The sequence below is a fragment of the Borostomias antarcticus genome, assembly GCF_949987555.1.
Source record: "Borostomias antarcticus genome assembly, chromosome: 22".
Taxonomy (NCBI): Eukaryota; Metazoa; Chordata; class Actinopteri; order Stomiiformes; family Stomiidae; genus Borostomias; species Borostomias antarcticus.
Window position 1 is genome coordinate 2660428 of NC_140255.1, and position 20119 is coordinate 2680546.

The 20119-nt window shown below is 45.5% G+C and overlaps 2 protein-coding genes across 3 annotated transcripts; one reads left to right on the forward strand and one right to left on the reverse strand.

Moving 5' to 3' along the window:
• Positions 1-5502: 5502 nt before the first annotated feature.
• ncbp1 (nuclear cap binding protein subunit 1) lies at positions 5503-15578 on the reverse strand. 2 transcript variants are annotated; one of them, XM_084455931.1, is made up of 23 exons: positions 15445-15578; positions 14173-14261; positions 13932-14032; positions 13628-13784; positions 13374-13481; positions 13122-13243; positions 12942-13011; positions 12110-12325; positions 11908-12005; positions 11737-11800; positions 11502-11612; positions 11189-11253; positions 11029-11091; positions 10865-10939; positions 10567-10670; positions 10234-10356; positions 9903-10005; positions 8613-8706; positions 7959-8062; positions 7633-7750; positions 6521-6661; positions 6287-6400; positions 5503-6134 (listed from the first exon to the last, which is right to left on the reverse strand). In XM_084455931.1, the coding sequence occupies exons 1-23, from the start codon at positions 15476-15478 to the stop codon at positions 6021-6023; spliced, it is 2388 nt and encodes a 795-aa protein (XP_084312057.1). In that variant the 5' UTR covers positions 15479-15578; the 3' UTR covers positions 5503-6020. The 2 variants fall into 2 exon arrangements, with proteins under 2 accessions (XP_084312057.1, XP_084312056.1); XM_084455930.1 differs by having other exon boundaries at positions 6521-6664.
• A 208-nt stretch (positions 15579-15786) lies between these two features.
• Positions 15787-20104, forward strand: tstd2 (thiosulfate sulfurtransferase like domain containing 2). Its single transcript, XM_084455947.1, has 9 exons — positions 15787-16158; positions 16285-16577; positions 16701-16809; positions 17176-17298; positions 18590-18695; positions 18949-19064; positions 19193-19351; positions 19449-19587; positions 19793-20104. Exons 1-9 carry the CDS (start codon positions 16024-16026, stop codon positions 20023-20025), a joined length of 1413 nt encoding a protein of 470 aa, XP_084312073.1. The 5' UTR covers positions 15787-16023; the 3' UTR covers positions 20026-20104.
• The last annotated feature ends 15 nt before the right edge of the window (positions 20105-20119 follow it).

The following is a 20119-nucleotide window of genomic DNA, read 5'->3' on the forward strand; positions in this document are numbered from 1 at the left end:
GCAGCACACCTGATCAATCACTTCCATCCACTAGTATAGGACAGGAAAGAAATACGCCTGTAGAGTGTCAGGAAGTAGTGGAGCTTGTGCAAAGAGCCTATTAATGTCATAGTCAATGCAGCAAGCAAAATTATGGTACAAAAGTTATGACACAACACCATTCAGTCAAGAACAATTTATTTTATTAAAAAAGTACACAATATCTAGCCTACAAATGATAAACAATTTTAAAAACAAAGGATTTAAAAAAAAAAAAACACAAAAAAAAAAACAGTTATTTACAAAAAAAGTATTTACAAAAAATGGCAGGCTGTGCTCAGATAGGCTGGGGGGGGGGGTGGGTTGCTGTGCTCAGATGGGCTGCGGGTGGGTGTCAGATGGGTTGGGGGGCAGCTAGGAAGGGAAGTCTTCCTCATCAGTATGCTGGGGAGTGCTCAGATGGACTGTTCTTGGATGGGCTGTGCTCAGGCTCCCTGGGCTCCAGACTCCACAGGCCGCATGCTCTGGGCCAGTTCCCTCACAGTCCGTGCAAGCTCACGGAGTTGCTCCCGCATCTCTGAGAACTGCTGATGTACAGACCTCTGGAAATCTAGATAAACACAGATGTGGCTATAAGTACATTGACATAAAACTAAATGAAACTCAAAATATATCCCTGCATGCAACATGAAGTAGTCCCATACCAGCATCTGCAGAGCAGCATCGATTAGGTAGAGGGGTACATGGTGCTGGAGCCGTTTTATTGGGCGACGGCATCACAGACCTAACTGAAAAACAAAAGGGATAAAGGAAAGGGATGAGCAGGAAACTGTATGGTGTTGGCAGCATGCTTTGGCTTCTGGCATTTGAAGGAAAATAAATTAAGACATTAACAGGTAGACATCACAACACCACAGCAGTACATGCCACTCTTACCTGGTCTGGCTGGGGTGCTATACATGAGGTCTGGGCTCATGTGGTTTTCGCTCACAGGGGATGAGCTCGGAAAATCTGCAAGATGAGTAAATGGTATTCAATCTAAAAAAGCCAATCACAGAGCTAACTGAATGGGATTAGCAGGAAACTTTATGGTGTTGGCTTTGGCTTCTGGCATTTGGAGGGAAACTAAATAAAGACAAGACAGGTAGACACCACAGCAGTACATGCCACTCTTACCTGGTCTGGCTGGTCTGGCTGGGGTGCTGTATGATCTGGCTGGGGTGCTATACATGGGGCCTTGGCCCCGCTCGCTCACATGGGACAAGCTTGGAAAATCTGCAAGATGAGTAAAATGGTATTCAAAATAAATAAAAAATAGTCCAACTATCAGTGTGCAGTAGGCATAGACATTTCATTTCAACACAAACATGCATACCTGGATTGTACAGCACACATGGATTGTACTGGACCGCTGGCAGAGGCCTTTCAACTCCGGCACCTGGCACCTGGTCTTTGGCCGTCATAGTGGGGACCAATGGCTGCCCGGGGCTTGGAATATCTAGTGGAATCAGTAAGTCAGATTACTCGATTTCAAAAGTACTACTCTTTTGGGACTGTTGAATGCACTTTAGTATATTACCTTCGTCACTGGAGTGATAGCACGTGTTGCGCCGTCTCTTTCTAACGTCCTGGCACTCGTCCATCGACGACTGCTGCTCAAAGACTTTTGCCATGAGCCTGGCACCTTCGTAATGATCTGTGTGCATAAAGTACCATAATCAATACATTTCAGCCATCCTTTTTCCTCAGAATAATGAGTCATGATCTTTTCCCCCCCCCGTCAGTATTTTTTAACAGCTTAAAATGCAAACAGTACCAGTTGTGGACTTGGGGAAAACCCGGACTCTGTGGAGCGCCCAGCCAGGGTTAGGTTCCACGCAGCTCTTTATCCGTTGGCTGACTTTGTTCATCGGCCAGGAACACATCTGCAACTGTGAGTGAAACCATGTTAGTACCCGCTTCCCTGTACTATTGAAAAGGCAATCAGAAACATTGTTCACACAAACATGTTCTTACCCCATCCTTTTTGGAGAGCCAGGATACTGGGACAACCGACACAGTGTCCTCCCCCAGAAACTCCACACTGCAATACAGTCTGCCCAATAAACAAAAAAAATTCAGGTTATAAACACATAAGGACCCTATGGGAAAGTAGGCAGAGGGGAAGAAGCGACTAAAACAACAATTCAACAAGTCATTACAGCCGATAAGTAATGAGTGACTCGCCACTATTCTATCCTTTTTTTTAATTTTTTTATTCTTTGCCGGCATCTGACCAGGACAGATGCGGTCAATGGCGGCTAATCATCATGTGGGAAACAACAAGCTAGTTTAGGCACCGCGATTACCTCGTGGGTGGCAGTCTCCCACTTTACAGACAAATGGCAAATATATAAAGCATTATCTTGGCTTCGCCTTCACTGTTGCCTATGTAAAATTAGCCTAAGATTCGTGATGGCCTTAGAAAGCCTGACACGAGCGAGCTCCCAACGTGAGTCAGTCGAACAAACAAACAATTCACATTTCCCTCAGTCCAGCGGCCATTTTAGAGTTAACTAACAAAACAAACCACCAGCTACATTAGCTAACGTGGATTTTAACGCAGGCCTGCGCTGGTAATGTACAAATGTAACTTAGTGCGCTCTTACCTTGAAGTCATTTTTCGAAGAAACGGTAAAAGTAATTAGTCGTCTTTGTCTTTGTGTTCGCCTTCTCTTCGTGTTTGCGTCTTCTCTCTTCTTCGTCTGCGTCTCTCTGTATTTTTTCTTCGTCGTCTGGGGGTTTAAATGCCCCACCTGAATCCTCAGTCGCCGAGCCATTGGCCAGTTATTTGTTAAAACGTGACCAATGACAGTACAACTACAGTACACGTTAGCCAATAGGATCCCACCAGACCGATGCAAGCGGATGTCCGGCGCTTTAAAATTCGTCTTCTTCTCGCCTACATCTGAAACAGCGCCTCGCTCGCTACCATACAGAGAAGAAGAGGAACAACAACAACTACTACTATTATTGAATTCAGGTCAGTACAGTGTGCATTAACCAGCTACAGTATAGCTGGTTAGCCGGCTAGCAATATTTTAACCTGCAGTAACCTGCTAACGTTATACGTTTTCTGTTATCCGGGCGGGCAAACAGACAGGCTGGCATTGAAGCTTACGTTAGCACCCCTGTGTTTTTAACTATTGTTGCCCACTGCATTAACAGATGTAATGTTTTTCATACACACGGTAGTAACGCCTTCGAATTCGTATCACTGGCAAGCCTTTTAAAGCTAGCCAGCCTAAAATTGGCTGGTCAAACCATGCAGTTCATGTATACGCCGCCATCATGGCTTTGTGTTGGAGTTCAGTTCAGTAGGATTGTGTACGTAGGATGATGAGATGGTGAGAATTGATGTCCCTGGCTTGGATGAAGACGCCCTTCCAGGCAGCAGAGAGGATGACTCGGATCATCTGCGAGAGGCTCTCTGTAATGTCGTACTGTCTTATGTCTTAAGTTATGTCTTGATGTCTGAGAGTGCCGGGTACAGTGCATTTCATTGTATTTTATAATGCACATGACAATAAAAAAGCCTTGAACCTATAACATGCTTTACACCAGGCACGCCAGCAGCTTATGCCAGTGACCTGATCACTCGTCTGTCTCATGCTTTCAAGGAGGCTGCCGCACAGTCAACTGCATCTAAACTGTACCAGAAGCACCATCCACACAAGGAAGGTGATCTGGTGCTCCTGGATGATCCAGCTCAAAGACAGAACAAGCTTGCTTGTTAGATGGAAAGGTCCATTTAAGATTCTGAGGAGGATGGACAAGGACGACAGTCCAGGTGTGACCTATGAGACCTATGAGCAGGGCTCCGTCACGAAAGTGGGTTGTTCACCACAATCGCCTGAAGACGTACAAAGGCTCACTATCAGACTTACCTGCCGACTCTCCCCAGTCACTGGCGCAGGTTGATCGTAATAGCGCTGGAGCCCCTAGCTTACTCCCCTTCATTATCAGGAGCCTTGCCCTGTTGCCCTCCTACCCCCCCTTACGTGCCTACCAGGACTGGGAGACAGCCTGCTCCTGCCCACGGGATTGCACATCCACACCTAGCTGCCCAACCTCAGCCTTTGCCGGTGCCTCTAATCTCTAATCCCGGTCCTTGCCTCTCTCTGTCCCCGGGACTTTATGTTTGTGCCGAGGCACCCCCCCCCTGTGCCACCTAGAGCTATCCGGGGTGGTCGTGTGGAGGCACCCCCCCCCTGTGCCACCTAGAGCTATCCGGGGTGGTCGTGTGGAGGCACCCCCCCCCCTGTGCCACCTAGAGCTATCCGGGGTGGTCGTGTGGAGGCACCCCCCCCCTGTGCCACCTAGAGCTATCCGGGGTGGTCGTGTGGAGGCACCCCCCCCCTGTGCCACCTCGAGCTATCCGGGGTGGTCGTGTGCTTCAGACATCCTCCAGGTTCAGGGATTTTGTTACTTGGATATCTATTCCCATACATGCCTTTTCTGTATTTTCATGATGACTTTTGTTTATTTATTTTTGCTCATGTTTATGGGGTTTAGGAGGTGATGCGTTTGTGGAGTTATGTTATATGTCTGCTTCCTGCATACTGTACAAACTGAAGCATTAACTTGTTACAGTCATGTGTATTTATTTATTTTTCTCCCATTTGTTGTGACTTTGAGTACAACTCTCTAGAACTGATGGTTCCTGAAACGAGGATGTTTCTTTTTGTAGCAGGGGAAGACTGTAACCCTATATCATAATTGTATTTAATTATTTGGTAGTGTTGTCTTATCATTGATTATTTACTACATTTGTATTTTTATTATGTGAATTTGAATTTTATTATTTTGGATAGTTTCATCCACACTTATTCCCATTCTGGAGATGTTAGTTCCTACAGTAGAGAGCCCCCCCTTGGGACTTGAATTGGGGGTACACACCTGTTAGGCGGGGAGAACGTGTTCTCAGGGAGGAGCGTATGTTGTATGACTGCCGTGTCGGCCTGCCGTTATTAAAGGACTGGGTGTTTAACCCTAACCATTTGTAGCCCTGTATCATTTCCCTTCAACGCCCCAGGACACTCGTATGCTACTCCATGTTTAGGGCTACAGAAGTACAGTATGCCAGAATCTTTCACCAAGGGTCCAAGTTTATAGTTTTGTTGATTCAAATCATTTGTAAAAATTACTATCCAGTGCATTTGTTGGTAACATAATAATGTGCCTACCTATTGATCCTTTATACTGTACTGTACTACTATCCCTGCAAATATTCTTTGTACTTTTAAAAAATGTCATTTGTCTGACTCCTGTTTTCTATTCTTACTTGTGATGGGGAATGTCATCAAAAAGTCTCTCATGAACATTCCTCTTCATTACATTTTTAAATCATATTCTCAATACTACGCTGAATACAAATGAAAAAACTTAAAAAGCCAACGATACCATCGATAAACATCCTAAACCCAGATGAACCAAACTTAAAATAAACAAAAGAGTCTGGGTGGGGGAAAAAGACATCTCATATATTTCATTATTGCAAATTGTTAATACAGGATTTCAGGAGCAGCATTCCCCTCCAGAGGCACGATACAGACAGACAAGACTCTAATGAGTTTAATCAATTCCCAATTCAATTAGACATAAAATACATAAAAAAGTAGAATCAGTCAGAGCAGAATTGTATGCCTCTCCTGCCTTTTGCACAGTTTTGACATTTGTTTTTAAAATACCCACTTTTATAGGACTACAAGCAACATGTAAAAATAAACAAACAAAACACTACACCAAAAGGGCATATCCCAATGTTACTACTGTACTTCCAAAAATAAGAAAAGGTCTTCCAATGTCTTACACAGTCAATACCTTGAATGGCACCCGCACACACAAAGTAAAAAAAACAAGTCTGATGAGGAAATCTTGATGCAAGAGCTGGTTGGTTGTGTGTGTGTTCCATGTTGTACTGCGCATACAGCATGTAATAGGCTGTGTGTGTGCATACTATGTGATGTGTATACATGTATGTGGTGTGTGTTTGTGTCAACTCAGAGCTGCAGTGCGCAGAACTGCTGGTAGACGGCGAGGATGTGGTGGTCCAGCTCCGCGGTGAACAGCAGGTTCTCCAAGGTTCCCATGTACTGCTGGATGGTCACATGATGCTGCAGGGGGACGGAGAACCGGCGATGGCAACACAACGTTTAGATGCAGGCTACCAACTTCACACCATGCTTAGAATACTACAGATATGCAACTCGGTAAAAGACCATGATAGTATGTGATGATAAAGTGACAATGTGAGGAAGAGGAGTACCATGAGGAAGATCTGCTGCAACCTCTCGATGCAGTTCTTGTACCAGGGTGTGCTGATGTCCACGCTGCCCGTCTCACAGCGGACCAGGTGCTCAGTCAGCATCATGATGAAACGCTGTGGGAGGGAACAGCGTCGCGTCAGTGCTGCCAAACGCTGTGGTTGCTGCTGCGCTGTTAAACCCGAAGGCTGAGGGTCAATTGAACCGCTGATGTTCAGTGGTCAAACATTCCCTACCTGGAAGATGACCAGGAAGAGGTTCTTTTGTTCGCTCTGGGCCGACTCCACCTTCTCCTGCAGACGCTCGATCTGCTCCTCCAGCTGACCATCCTCATCCTCACTGTTCTTCTCCATGTCCTCTTCATCTCCGCTGTCCTTCTGCTGGGAGACACAAACACACAGGTTAGGTCAGGTCTGAGGCTCTGATATTGACTCCGTTCCTACCAAACATCATAGTTACCTCCGCCCAGGACGAAAGTCCGCGGGAGGAGCTAACGTTTTAGTGTGCGTGTGTGGTTTGCTTGTTTGCTGGTTTGTTCGTTAGCAGGATTACGCAAAAGCTAGTGGTCCGATTTCCATGAAACTGTGGAGGGGTGTAGCATAGGCCAACCTATTACATTTTGGAGCGGCTCTGAATCATGGGGCAGATCCACAAATTATTTTTCATTAATATTTTGAGCGTAGTAGTGATAGGAGTTATTAATACTTCCGACTGACCACCAGAGGGCCTCAATAACTACCTCTTTCCATAACATTACACTTCTAATGTCAAATTAGTCCGTATGATTTGTGTGCAAAGCTCACTGCTTTGAATTAGCTTGTTATGCTCCTAGCTAGCTAGATGACTGTGGTCGGTGCTGTCATATTTAACTACAGTAGCTAGCGAGGTAGCTGAGATGCATCAGAGAGCAGAGCCCAAAAGCACCCATACGCCAACCCCAGCTGTGTCAAACCCACACCAATTCCGCCTGATAATGTCAACGCAAACACTGGCATATGGAAAAGAAAAAAAAAAGCATACTTAGTGGCAATTTTTTTTGTCAGAACATCAACAGACACCAGTGGCCACTCGGTGAGTTTCCTGTCTTTGAAAACGAGAGTTTATTGTGTTTTTGAGGGATTTTGTCTAGATGCACCTATGGATCCATTGTGTGTTAGCAGCGACGGGCTATATCTCGAGAGTGCACCGTTTGACGAAACTTTGATATCAGCCGTTGTTATAAGGTTCGTAAATAACCTTATAACATCACTTATAATGCTAAATTCCGAACCTGTCTTTTAATAGTGGGGATGCACCTGCAGTCTTGCTCTATTGCTCAGGCGTGGATGAACGTAGACCTTCTCCATACCTTCTTGTGCTGCTGTTTCTCCAGCTTGTCCTTCGCCTCCTCCAGCTCTTTCTGGATCTTCTGAACGTGTTTGTTCATCTTGCGGATGGTGGAGTGCAGAATCTCCCACACATAGAACCTGCATGGGACCCAAGCCAGTGAGGACAGCCATTTTAAATACAGGAAATTATGTACATTATGTGGAAGATTCAATTTCTACATGGAATAGGAACTGAATTCAACAAGCGACTTAAAGAATTCACTATCTAAATTCCATCTAACAACTATGTAGGCCTAAGCCTTTACAAGACGTGTGTGTGTGTGTGTGTGTGTGTGTTAAGGCCCACCTGGTGAATTCGTGAGCCATGTCCTGAGAGAAAAGCCAGTTAGCCACGGCGGCACAGTCTACAATCTGTGTACGGATCAGCTTGTCTACCAGCACAGAAATCATCTGAGAACACACAAACACACACATTACTGAGCTGCAAGACGTTATACTGTACATCCTCATTGGATATACTTTCTTTACAGTGATAATTCAACTACATATTGCTACATAATGTACACAGTAATATGGGAGTAATACTTTCCATTACATTTTTTTACATTAGTCATTTAGCAGACGCTTTTATCCAAAGCGACTAACAATAATTGCATTTAACGTAGGAAAAGCCAATGTACTACTACTTGCCAGAACTCACAAGTGCATCTTCTTTCTAAAACAAGTGACGTAAGTGCATAATCTAGTGCTGAAGGCAAAGTGCAAGAATAGCAATCTAAAGTACAGTGCAATACAATACAGTACAATACAATAAGTGCTTAGGAGGGAGGATTGTTTTAGTACTTCTTGAAGAGATGAGTTTTGAGCCTGTGACGAAAGATGGGCAGCGACTCTGCTGTCCTGACATCAGTGGGCAGTTCATTCCACCACTGCGGGGCCAGGACAGAGAAGAGCAGTGACCGTGACTTTCCGGTCCGAGTGTGCGAGTGTCGTGTCTCACCTGTGGATGGTTCCTCCAGACCTCGTAGACCACTCTCAGGATGTGGAGCTTCCCCTCGTCACAGTCCGTCAGGACCTTCAACACCTCATGGAACCTGGGAGATTATAGAGTTTTTCAAGATACAAAAGAGTGAGCATTCTGAAAGGAGGGGCATTCAGCTCCACAGGTTCACGGCAAAGCTACTCTAACACATGAGCAGGGATGAGAGACGGTCACTTTTTACTGGCGCCCAACAAAGGGAGCGCCCAAGAGCGTCCTGGCAGGGTTTGAGCTTGGCATTAGGGCTGCTCGATTAATCGGATTTTAATCTAGATTAAGATTTGGGCTGTCAACGATCATTAAACAAAATAATCGCCATAAAACGATTGAGCACAAATCAAGCGCACCCTACACTGCAGAGCTATACTGTGCTTGACCCCACCCCCACCCCCCAAAGCCCCAAAACAAACACTTTGGTTCAAAGCGAGACGAGTTGTCAAGCGAGGCGCACGCATGCTCCTCTCGAACAAAACACGACAAGAAGATGATTATGGCAGCAGAAAGAGAGATGGACAAGAGAGCTAAAACAACGTTAGTGGTGTGGAAACACTATGGGTTCGCGGAGACAGATTTGGACCAAGTTGACACGGTGTGTAAAATTTGCTACGCAGTCGTAGCTGCCCCTCAAAGTAGCCCTTCTCAGTCCCGTTGTCGCATTCCGCTCGCTCATGCCAGACAACAGTCCTTTGCCGGTCCATTCACTTTGCCGGCAAAATAAATCGGTGTCGGCCTATTTAGGAGAGGCGCTCATATTTAAGTGTCAGATAAACATGAAACTTCACTTACCTAAGCAAAACGGTCTATTTTAACAAATGCTGGGTTTTTAAGCCTCGTCGCTACCATTAAATAACTTATTTAGACGCGTTCTGTCCTAGTGAAATTATTTTTCCGAGGTAGTCTTCTTCTGTGATGGTGGCGGTGCTTTGAAGCTTCTTTATTTATCAGTTTTGGCACTTTGATTAATTTATTTATCAAGGTCAAGGTTCACTATTTGTGATACATGGGAGCCATGTATCTAATCCAAAGAACATTGTTAAAAAGAAAAGCCACTGTCAACATTTAATAAATTAAATGTTATCAAAGTCAATTTGAAATTCAAAGAAAATGTTAACTTTTGATTAAAAAAAAAATTCTATGAATAATCGTGTTAAATAATCGGGATCTCAATATCAATCAAAATAATCGTGATGATGATTTTTGCCCTAATCGAGCAGCCCTAGTTGGCACAGTGGGCCCAGAGGGTAGACTCACTTCGCTAGGGCACTGAAGGAATGGCTGAAGGACTTGGCAGCCAGATGGAGCAGGGTCTGGAGAAACACCTCGATCTTCAAAGGGTTGAAGCTTTCTCCTTCATCTGGGGGGTGGGGGGGAGGGTCAAAATGGCAATGGACAGCACTACAAATACGTTTGGTCAAATGTCAAAATGCATCCCAAAAAAGATCTATGTAATTTCTGATAAATGTCAAATGAGTCAAAAACCTTAAAACAATATAATCCAATTGACAATTTGATGTCAGTTCTATTATTCATAATGATCTAGACTACATAGAAAAGGGTTCAAATGGATGATAAGCTGAGCGACCATCGTCATCCTCCTGGTTGGGGTTGGGCACGTCTTTGAGGATGGTGAAGATCTCCTCATTAGTCGCTCGGTTCTTGATGGCGTTGCTCATGGTTATGGCCATAGGGTATCCTGGCAACCCACCTGCAGGATGACCAATTCAAAGATCAGGACAATCTAATATCATCCCAAAAGGTCTCCATCCATCAACAAAATGGTAGACCAACGATTTCAGTGAATGTTGCACACAAAGACGACCATATTAGACTCCTCTCTACAACACGACCCCGACTCCTTACTACGTATACAAAGAAGCAGTTCCAGTGTGTGACTGGAACAGGTCTGTGTACTCACTGTTGCTCTCGTCTGCGTATTTATAAAAGAAGTTGGGTTCTGCTGGGATGAGTGCAGAGAAACTGGCCGGCACGATGTCCACTATCCTTTGGTGGTAGGACAGTCTGGGGAGGAAGGAAACGGGGTCAACAAGAGCGACGTTTCAAAGATGGAGCAGTGAAGGACTGGGAACTACTGGTTGGTTATACTAGAGGGTTACACTATTGGTTATACTAGAGGGCTTAGAAAATAAGTACAATGAACCCCTTATTCAATTGTTACTTGGGTTAATGATTCACAAGGAGACAGTGGTCAGTACCTCATGCATTTCTCCAGCACCTCCCTGACAAACTTGGGCTTGGGTTTCTCTGCATCCAGTGCCAAACAGTCGGCCCTATGGAGAAGAAACCAAAGCCAGTTGAGCAGTACTGTGAGAGCATGTGAGCGCGTCTATGGTAAACAACAAGGACAATTGATCCTCACCAATCATCCCAGCTCCATCTGAACTGGAAGTTGCTCAGATGGTGGGAGAACCAGTTGAGGAGTCTGGAAAAGGACAGGTTTTAAATGGTGAGATTCGGAGTTAACGTGTCCTGAAAACAGTCCAATGACCATCCACGGTGTTGAGGCGCCAGCGTTGTACCTGTCTATGCAGGTCGTGTTCATGGTGTCTAGTCGCATGTACATCATCTCTGTGGCTTGGGCCAGCTGGCAGGCAGCGGTTAAGGTCAATCGAGCCTCAGATCACACAAAATCACTACAGGGTGACGGTGACTACAACACAAACCCCAGGACGCCACAAACACTCTGCAGGGGGGTGAATCCTGTCCTCAGGTGAGGTTAAACTACTAAAAAAAACTGTCAAATACAATAAAAAATAAAACTCTCCTTAGGTGGCGAGCTTAAGACAAAAAACAACACATGACTGAAGTAGAGCGTTTGTGGGTGGAGGATACAACTTGGGGCAGGGAGCCTGGCTGCAGCTTGCAGAGCTCGATGAGCAGCGTGGTGTACATGACGTCAATGTGAGGTGGGGTGGGCAGCTGGAAGAGCTCTCCGAAGATCACCTGAGGGAGGAGAAGAGGAGTCACTACAGAAGAGCCAGGCCCATTTAGAGAGTTTCAAACAGGTTTATTAAACATGCGGGCAGTTGTCCTTCCTCCAGAGAGGAACACGCCGTGTTAGACATACCTCCACGATGTGATAGTTGAGCGGGATCTTGTTTTTCCCCGGGTAGCTGAGTAACTGGGCAGCGCTGAGAGGGATTCGACGAAAAAGAGTGAGCACTATTCCAGGAGTAAAAGCTTGAAAAACTAAACAACTCAGTCGGCCTAGTTAATAAGAGTAGGACGGGCTTCTCACCAGGTCTTCCTCTCTTTCCAGTGAGACTTGATGATGCAATGGAGGTTCTCCTCGATCACAAACCTCTCCACAGCATGGCTACCGGGCATCACAGGTCCCTGAGGTTAGGGGGGAGAGAGAGAGAGAGATCATGAATCACGATTTTGAACCACAGACTTCTTCCCAGTGGGGGCGAGGAACCCATCCTGACGGAGCCACAAACCTCGGGGGCGTCAGTGTAGTCGAACATGCGGAAGACGACGTGGGGCATGGGATACTGTGCGTCGGGCATGTGCCCGGGCGGGGTGAAGGGCGGCAGGTTGTGCTGCAGGGCCTCGCACAGCACGCTGTCGAAGGCGATGTAGGGGCGCAGGATGTGGCGCTCCTGCCAGCGGTCCTTCTTCAACTTCTGGATCTGGGCCCACAGGCAGTCCAGGTACTGAGAGAGAGAGAGAGAGAGAGAGAGAGAGAGAGAGAGAGAGAGAGGAGAGGGAGAGAGAGAGGGAGAGAGAGAGAGAGAGAGAGAGAGAGGGAGAGGGAGAGGGAGAGAGAGGACGAGGGAGAGGGAGAGAGAGAAAGAGAGAGAGGGAGTGAGAGGGAGTGAGAGGGAGAGAGACAGAGAGAGGGAGAGGGAGAGAGAGAGAGAGAGAGGGAGGGAGAGAGAGAGAGAGAGAGAGAGAGAGAGAGGGAGAGGGAGAGAGAGGACGAGGGAGAGGGAGAGAGAGAAAGAGAGAGAGGGAGTGAGAGGGAGTGAGAGGGAGAGAGAGAGAGAGAGAGAGAGAGAGAGAGAGGGAGAGGGAGAGGGAGAGGGAGAGAGAGGACGAGGGAGAGGGAGAGAGAGAGGGAGTGAGAGGGAGAGAGACAGAGAGAGGGAGAGGGAGAGAGAGAGAGAGGGAGAGAGAGAGAGCAAGCGAAAGAGACATAGACAAGACATTTTCAATACTACCAAGTCACAGATATGACAAATAAACAAGAAGGAATTATTTTATAGGAAGTCATCATGTCAAATAAACGATCTATGATCATAACAGCTGACATGGACTGGACCATCTCACCTCTTCTTGTGGGTGGGGCTTCTCTGCTGTCCACACCTGCAGCATAGAGACGTGTGTTTTGAGTCGCTGCCTGAAAACACAAGGGGAAAAAAAAAAGTTCCATCTCCAGACATCCAGGGATTCGATATGTAGCTGTGCAATGGTGGATGATGGTGGGAATAAACAAAGTTAAGAGCTTACTTCAGGTAGCTCTCAATCTGACTGAGAAGCCTGTCCATCTCTACATCCTTCTTCTCATAGAGCTCCTTGCCCACCCAAGGCAGACAGGACAGCACCACATACACGAACCAGTCTGAACGCACCTGAGGAGAGATGCATCAACACAATCCCATTAGACGCCCCGCCCCATGCTCAAATACATGGACTGTTGGATGAATGTCATAAATACTATACCAAATGACAAATACAAGACATGTATCCATTTGTTTCTACCTGTGGCACATCCTCCTCTTGGGTGACACTGACAAAGTTCTCAAACATGGCCACCATGGAGGGGGCAGCGATCACGTGACAGTTGACCAGGTCACACAGGAAGCGCACCTGGAAAACGGAACATGTGTTAATGCAACTCATCAGGGAAACTAAAGCGCTGAAACTTGTCAAATAACTTAAAGCAAGTTTGCAAGGGTTAGAGGATGAGCATCAAGATGGCTGTTAGAAGTGGATGGTTCAAATCAGTCACATACCAGGTAAACAGCTTCATTGTACAGGTTGGCCTTTAGGGTCTCCTTGAGTTGTCTGATCATGGCCTCCACAAACTCACCACCGAAGTTATAGTTCCTGGCATTGAGAAGGCCCACTAGAGTGGTATAAACTGTCAGCTTCTCAGGCAGAAGTCGGGCACTGTAAAAAAAAAAAAAAAAAAAAAAAAAAAAAAAAGCACAGAATTAGGCATCTTTTGTGCAACTTTGGGTGATGTACTTGTGATGGTGTGGCACACTTTGAAACTGCATCCCAGCCCACCCCATCAATGGAAGTGAACAAACATACACAGCGCACAAGATTCGCAGGATTTTGTTTTTGTAATTCGGGAGGTCTGCTTCCAAGACGCCTGCGAGGCCTTCCAAGTTGCTCTCCAGGGAGGAGGTACTCTGTAAAACACAACAACAACAACTGTGAGACAAATACCCAATTTGATCTTCTTTGGAGCCAGTTCAGAAACATGCACAGCTGAAACCACTCAAGTGTCATGCATAAAAACCTGCCAACACTTACTGCAAATGGTTATTACCTTTTCTCCCACTCGACATATCAGTGATTCCAGACGGTCCTCTATTTCAATGGGTTCCGACGTTCTCCTCCGTTTATGTGCCTGGCCTCCTGAAATGAAAGGGGCAGTTAATGGGAATATGTGAAACATAATTTGTGCATTTGATACAGTGCAGATTGAGTAATAAAAACGATATTTTAGATGCTCCGCAGCATTAACGTTATTTTATTACGATAGAGAGAAAGATAGATAGATTTGACGGACAATAGGCCCTGTGCACCAGCTCCACTACTTCCGGAAAGTCACTTTGCATCTTTATTTCCTGTCCTATATGATTGGATTAAGTGATTAATTAGGTGAGCGCTGGGTCTGCCTCACACCTGATTAATCACTTAATCCAATCATATAGGACAGGAAATAACGATGCAAAGTTACTTTCAGGAAGTAGTGGAGCTGGTGCACAGAGCCTATAGCCAACATTCAATGTACCACATTATTCCAACTCTCGAATCAGTCATTTGCATTCCTACCGAAAGCGAAGAGGAGATGAAAACAACCCCCCCATGTTGCCCCCCCTCCCTCCCCTTACTAGTAAAGCTCCAGTATTATAGCTAGCCATCTGAAAATAAATGCCTGATGCTAGAGATAGTGGCTGGTTGGTTTCATCATGTCTAAGACGAAACAAAAAGGCATGGATCTAGCCTGACCATAGAGGTTGAGACATAGAGGCAGCTGAGCAGAACAAGCCAGATAATGGTGCGTTCGTTTGTGGTCGGAGGTGGGAAGTCGCAAGTGGGAAAATACCCACCTCCGACCTGTGTGCATTCAGCTATAGCGAATGATATGATGATGATATGATATTGACATCAGCCGGCAACTGGGGGCTGAAACATATCCGAATATGCGACGAGGAAGTGCGAGTTCATGCGGTGTTTTATTTAATCATTCCTAGAAGCAAGTCGCAATTTGCACCTCCCAGTTATAAACGAACGCACCCTAAGTCATGACACACGAGTGGGAGAAAACCTCTAGACGCTAGACTACTTAGCAGGTTGGATAAAAGTACTTTTCTTTTCTTTTTTTTTAAACGACCGTTATCTTTTCAAAAATCGTGTTTTGTAGCACGCGCGTGTTGTTATCTAGCAGCGGACGATACATGCTAGCTAACGATAGATAGCATGCTAGGCTAACTAACGTTCAATAGCATGCTAGGCTAGCTAACGTTCAATAGCATGCTAACTAGCTAGGGTAGGATTCACGTTAGCTAGCCGAGCTAATAACCGGAGCAAATACCATCGTTCTCTTCACTGTGTCTTCTTCTTGACATTTTGTTGACAATGTTGGTTTAATAAATCTATTGTGTTTCTTATCGAATAGGATAGAAATATAGCTCAAACTCAGAAGTGGAGTTAATGAGCCGTTCGCTTATCAATGGTCGCAGCAGAAAAATAATAGCGGTTGAAATCAAGCGATGCACATCCGGGGCAGCAGAGGTTGACCGGAAATGCATGTTGTGCTCTTTTATTTGTCTTCCGACTTCAGTTCCGACGTTCCGAGGAGTTTAGCAAGCTAACTGTTACTTTCTTCTCAAACTTGTTTTATATTATTATCGAACGATAATCAACCAATTCGCTATGTATGCTTGATAAACTGAGATTGTGTTACTAATTGGTGATAGAGGAAAATAGGAGTAGACATCTTGGTAGCTACACATGAGCATTGTGTGCAACATTAGTAGAGGTTCGTAGTGGTAGCTGCTATCGAGAATTATTTGGCTAGAAACTACAACATAGCCTGATAATTTAACACATCATTTATACCATAACAATTTATCAGAAGCGTTTTCCGAAAAAAAAACCGCTTACCATTGACATGGCAACAGATAATATGTCTTATAATGAGTTCATTGACATAGACGTTGACTCTCTTGCACCACATGTCATGAAACAAGAGAAACCCCAACTTTCTGCAACCCTAAGAAAGTATTATTCATTCTGCAAGAGGAAGGTGAGTGTACAACTTTGCTTACTTATTATGAAGTGCAGCCAAATAACCATAATACTGTGCAAAGATGTGTTGCTGCTTCTCTCTAAAGGTATCTGTCACACCAAAATATGTCTAAATCTTTTGCAGACATTTGCCAGATTTGTTACATCCAAGAACAACCCATGTTCAGATGAAGCAGGAACTCCAACAGTTTGGCATTGCTGTGACCAGACCTTCGAAGAACCCTCCTCCATTCACAAACACGTGGCTAGGTCTCACGGAACTGAGATTAAGCAACTCACCGAGTCCACATTTGAGGTTTTGCTGTGCCAGATTGAAAAAGACACATCTTCGCAACATCAAGCAACAGAAAAAGAGACAGTGAACATTTCTTCATGGATTCCTGACACCAGCCACGTCACTGGTGATGAGCTTCACAAGTATTTGTACTTATTTATTTATTCAATATTAAAATACATTTCCCCCAGATTTTAGTAACATTTGACAAAACCGTCCCACAGTTATGATATCATTCTGTCATGTTCTGTCTGCTTTTCTGTAAGCGGTAGAGGCAAAGTTCTTCTGTACTACTGCTATTGTCAGCTGATAGATCCACACATCATCTGTGATTGGCAGAAGGCCCTGTGTGAGAAGCTCCACTTAACTGGCAAGGTAATGATGAACAAAACGTCTTCACTGTGAGGCTCTGTTGCAAGTTTCCATTATAAGAAATGGAAAGGCTTTTATGAAATTATAAATTCAAGTAATTAGACATTACATTACATTTAGCAGACACTTTTATCCAATGTGACCTACAATAATTGCATTTAATGTAGGTAGTCAGTGTACTACTACTCACTAGAACAAGTGCATCTCCCCTCTACACATGTGACTAAGCATAATCTAGTGCTAAAGCCAAGTGCAAGAGTAGCAAAGTATGTTTGGTGAATTGCATTTGTCACTGTATAATCGCACACTTAGGTTTTTGAATTCAGATTCTCAGTGTTATACTGAGGCAGTATGTATGTCTTCTCACAGATAAGGGTGGCTACAGAGGGGATCAATGGAACAGTGGGTGGCACTAAAGTGGCGACCGATTTATACGTTAAAGCAATGATATCACATCCAGTCTTCAAGATCATGGATCTGGAAGACTTCAAGGTAAAAGCGCATGCCCTCCCTGCCTGTTAAGCTAGGCCTTCTTGCCAGCTACAGTACAACTCACTAATTGAAGTCAATCAATCAATCAATCAAAGCTTTATTTATATAGCGCATTTCATACCCAGAGGCAACACAATGCGCTTTACAGAGAACAAGGGAGGTGGGCAGACATCCCACCCCTACATATTCCAGAGGGAAGCAAAAAAACAGTAATCACCCGGGGGCCAGATAAGTGAGCTGTAAAAATTCTTCCCTGACCCCTCTCAATGAGGCGATCGAGCAAGCTCCTGGAGTATGTTTGTCTACCGGCTAAGAACATTTATAGAGCAATAAATAACATTAAATTACATTTTCAGAGTAAGAGAGGCTAATAACATCATAGGAGAGACATGGCAAACATTGGTGTATGTCTGTGTGCGTGAATGTGCCTGGGCCCAGATAGAGGCAGGGTCAGGGGTAGGATCGGGGTAGGAAAAGGATACGGACCCGGGTTAGGGTGAGGGGAAGGGGATCTGAGCCCAGGACTGGTGTATGTCAGTGTGTGTGTGAGTGTGCCTGGGTCCAGGTAGAGGCAGGGGTCAGGGGTAGGGTGGGGGTAGGAAGAGGATACGGACCCGGGTTAGGGTGAGGGGAAGGGGGTACTGGGCCCAGGCCTAAGGCCGGAAGTGGACTGTTGTATGTCTGTGTGTACGTGTGTGTGTGTGAACTAATTTGCTACGACATCTGCAGCAGACACAGGGGGATCTATCGGACTCAGGGTGGTCTGCTGGTGACAGTGGGGCATCCACTGGACCTGGTTAGAAGATAGGAGGGAGAGAGAGAGGCACTAGGGAGAGGGGAGGCAGAACAGGGTTAGTAGCACACAGAGCCATATATAGAGCAATACATTACGTCAAACTACATTTTCAGAGCAAGAAAGGCTAAGAGCATCATGGGAGAGGTGTGGCAAACACTAATGTGTGTGTGTGTGTGTGTGCGTGCCTGGGCCCCGATAGAGGCAGGGGTTGGGGTAGGGTGGGGGGTAGGAAAAGGATACGGACCAGGGTTAGGGTGAGGGGAAGGGGATCTGAGCCCAGGACTGGTGTATGTCTGTGTGTGTGTGAGTGTGCCTGGGTCCAGGTAGAGGCAGGGGTCAGGGGTAGGGTGGGGGTAGGAAGAGGATACGGACCCGGGTTAGGGTGAGGGGAAGGGGGTACTGGGCCCAGGCCTAAGTGAAGGCAGATGGTGAACAGAGGCTTGTTATATACTCTGTTGGTTCAGAGGTTCAGTGCATGTTCTTCTGTGTCCACAGACCAGTGATGGTGGTGCAGATTGTTTCTCTGACCTCAGGATAGGGGTCTACAAGGAAATAGTCCCCATGGGAGTTGACCCTGATGTAGTCTCCTACAGACTAGCAGGTACTACACCACACTATACTGTGTAGAGATCTCTCCAACCCATCTTCACTTGACAGTACTATTATTATTCTTTTTCCACTATTAACACAAACAATACTTAGGATCATAGCCTATAGTTGACCTTTATGTTGTCACATTAGTTGACATGTGTTGTTCTTTATTTTCTGCATTGTTTCTTTGACATCATCACAGAAAACAGGTATTGTGTTTGATTTCGGGCATTAGTCAGTCAGATGTCTGTTTTGCCACTCAGGAGTCCACTTGGAACCTGAGGAATTTCACAAAGAAGTGGAGGCTCTTTTGTCCAAAAGCGATTCTTGCAATGACACAATACTGTTGGACTGCCGGAACTTCTATGAGAGTAAAATTGTGAGTATTATATTGTAAGTTATGTAGTAAGTATTGATAGAGGCTTAACTACAGTACATATCAAATGCATTGTACGTTCAGCAATAGGGCTACCATAATGCATGTGCCCATTTTCTTTTTGCTTTCAGGGGCAGTTCAGCCAATGTTTAGCTCCCAACATCCGCAAATTCAGCTACTTCCCAGACTACATTACCCAGAACCTTGAACTCTTCAGAGACAAGAATGTCCTCATGTACTGCACAGGTGGCATTCGCTGTGAGCGCGGGTCAGCCTATCTCCGCTCCAAAGTAAGGTTATCTGTAGCTTGGCACTGTTATCTTGTGCAGACATGTCAAGCATACCCAAAGCCAAGCAAAAGATAAACAGCGTCGTATTTGTCTCCAGGAGGTGTGTAAGGAGGTGTACCAGCTGAAGGGTGGTATTCATAAGTACCTGGAGCGCTTCCCTGAGGGCTTCTATCGAGGGAAACTGTTTGTGTTTGACGAACGTTATGCAATCTCTTCCAACAGTGACATTATCTCAGGTGTGTGAAATACCACAAATGTTTCACAAATAAAATAATGACATACATTTATTTGACTGTTAGTAATGTGTTTACATTAGGAAAATTGATAACAGAGACATATTTGCATAGTTATTGTGACACCCAAAGAACCAGAAACAAATGAACCCAACCTCAAAGAAGCGTTGTTCACCAGCCTTCTCCCTGTCCCTCCTCTGCATTGCAGCGTGCAGGTACTGCAGCTCACCATGGGACCAATACCAGCTGTGCTCTACCACCTTCTGCTGCCAGCTGCTCCTTTCCTGCCCCGGCTGCAGACAGGGGGGCCACACTGCCTGCTGCCCTCCCTGCCAGAGGAAGGGCCAGGCCCAGGGGGAGGAGCCTTCTTCCACACCACACCAGAAAGAGGAGTGCGAGTGCACAGATACACGACCCAGGATCCCCCAGGATACATTGTGATGTGGCAGTTCAGTTTTACTGTAAGACTTGGGTCTTAATGTTGATCTGTTGTTTTTTATTGATCTGCCAAATGCTTTGAAAGGACTTGAGTTGC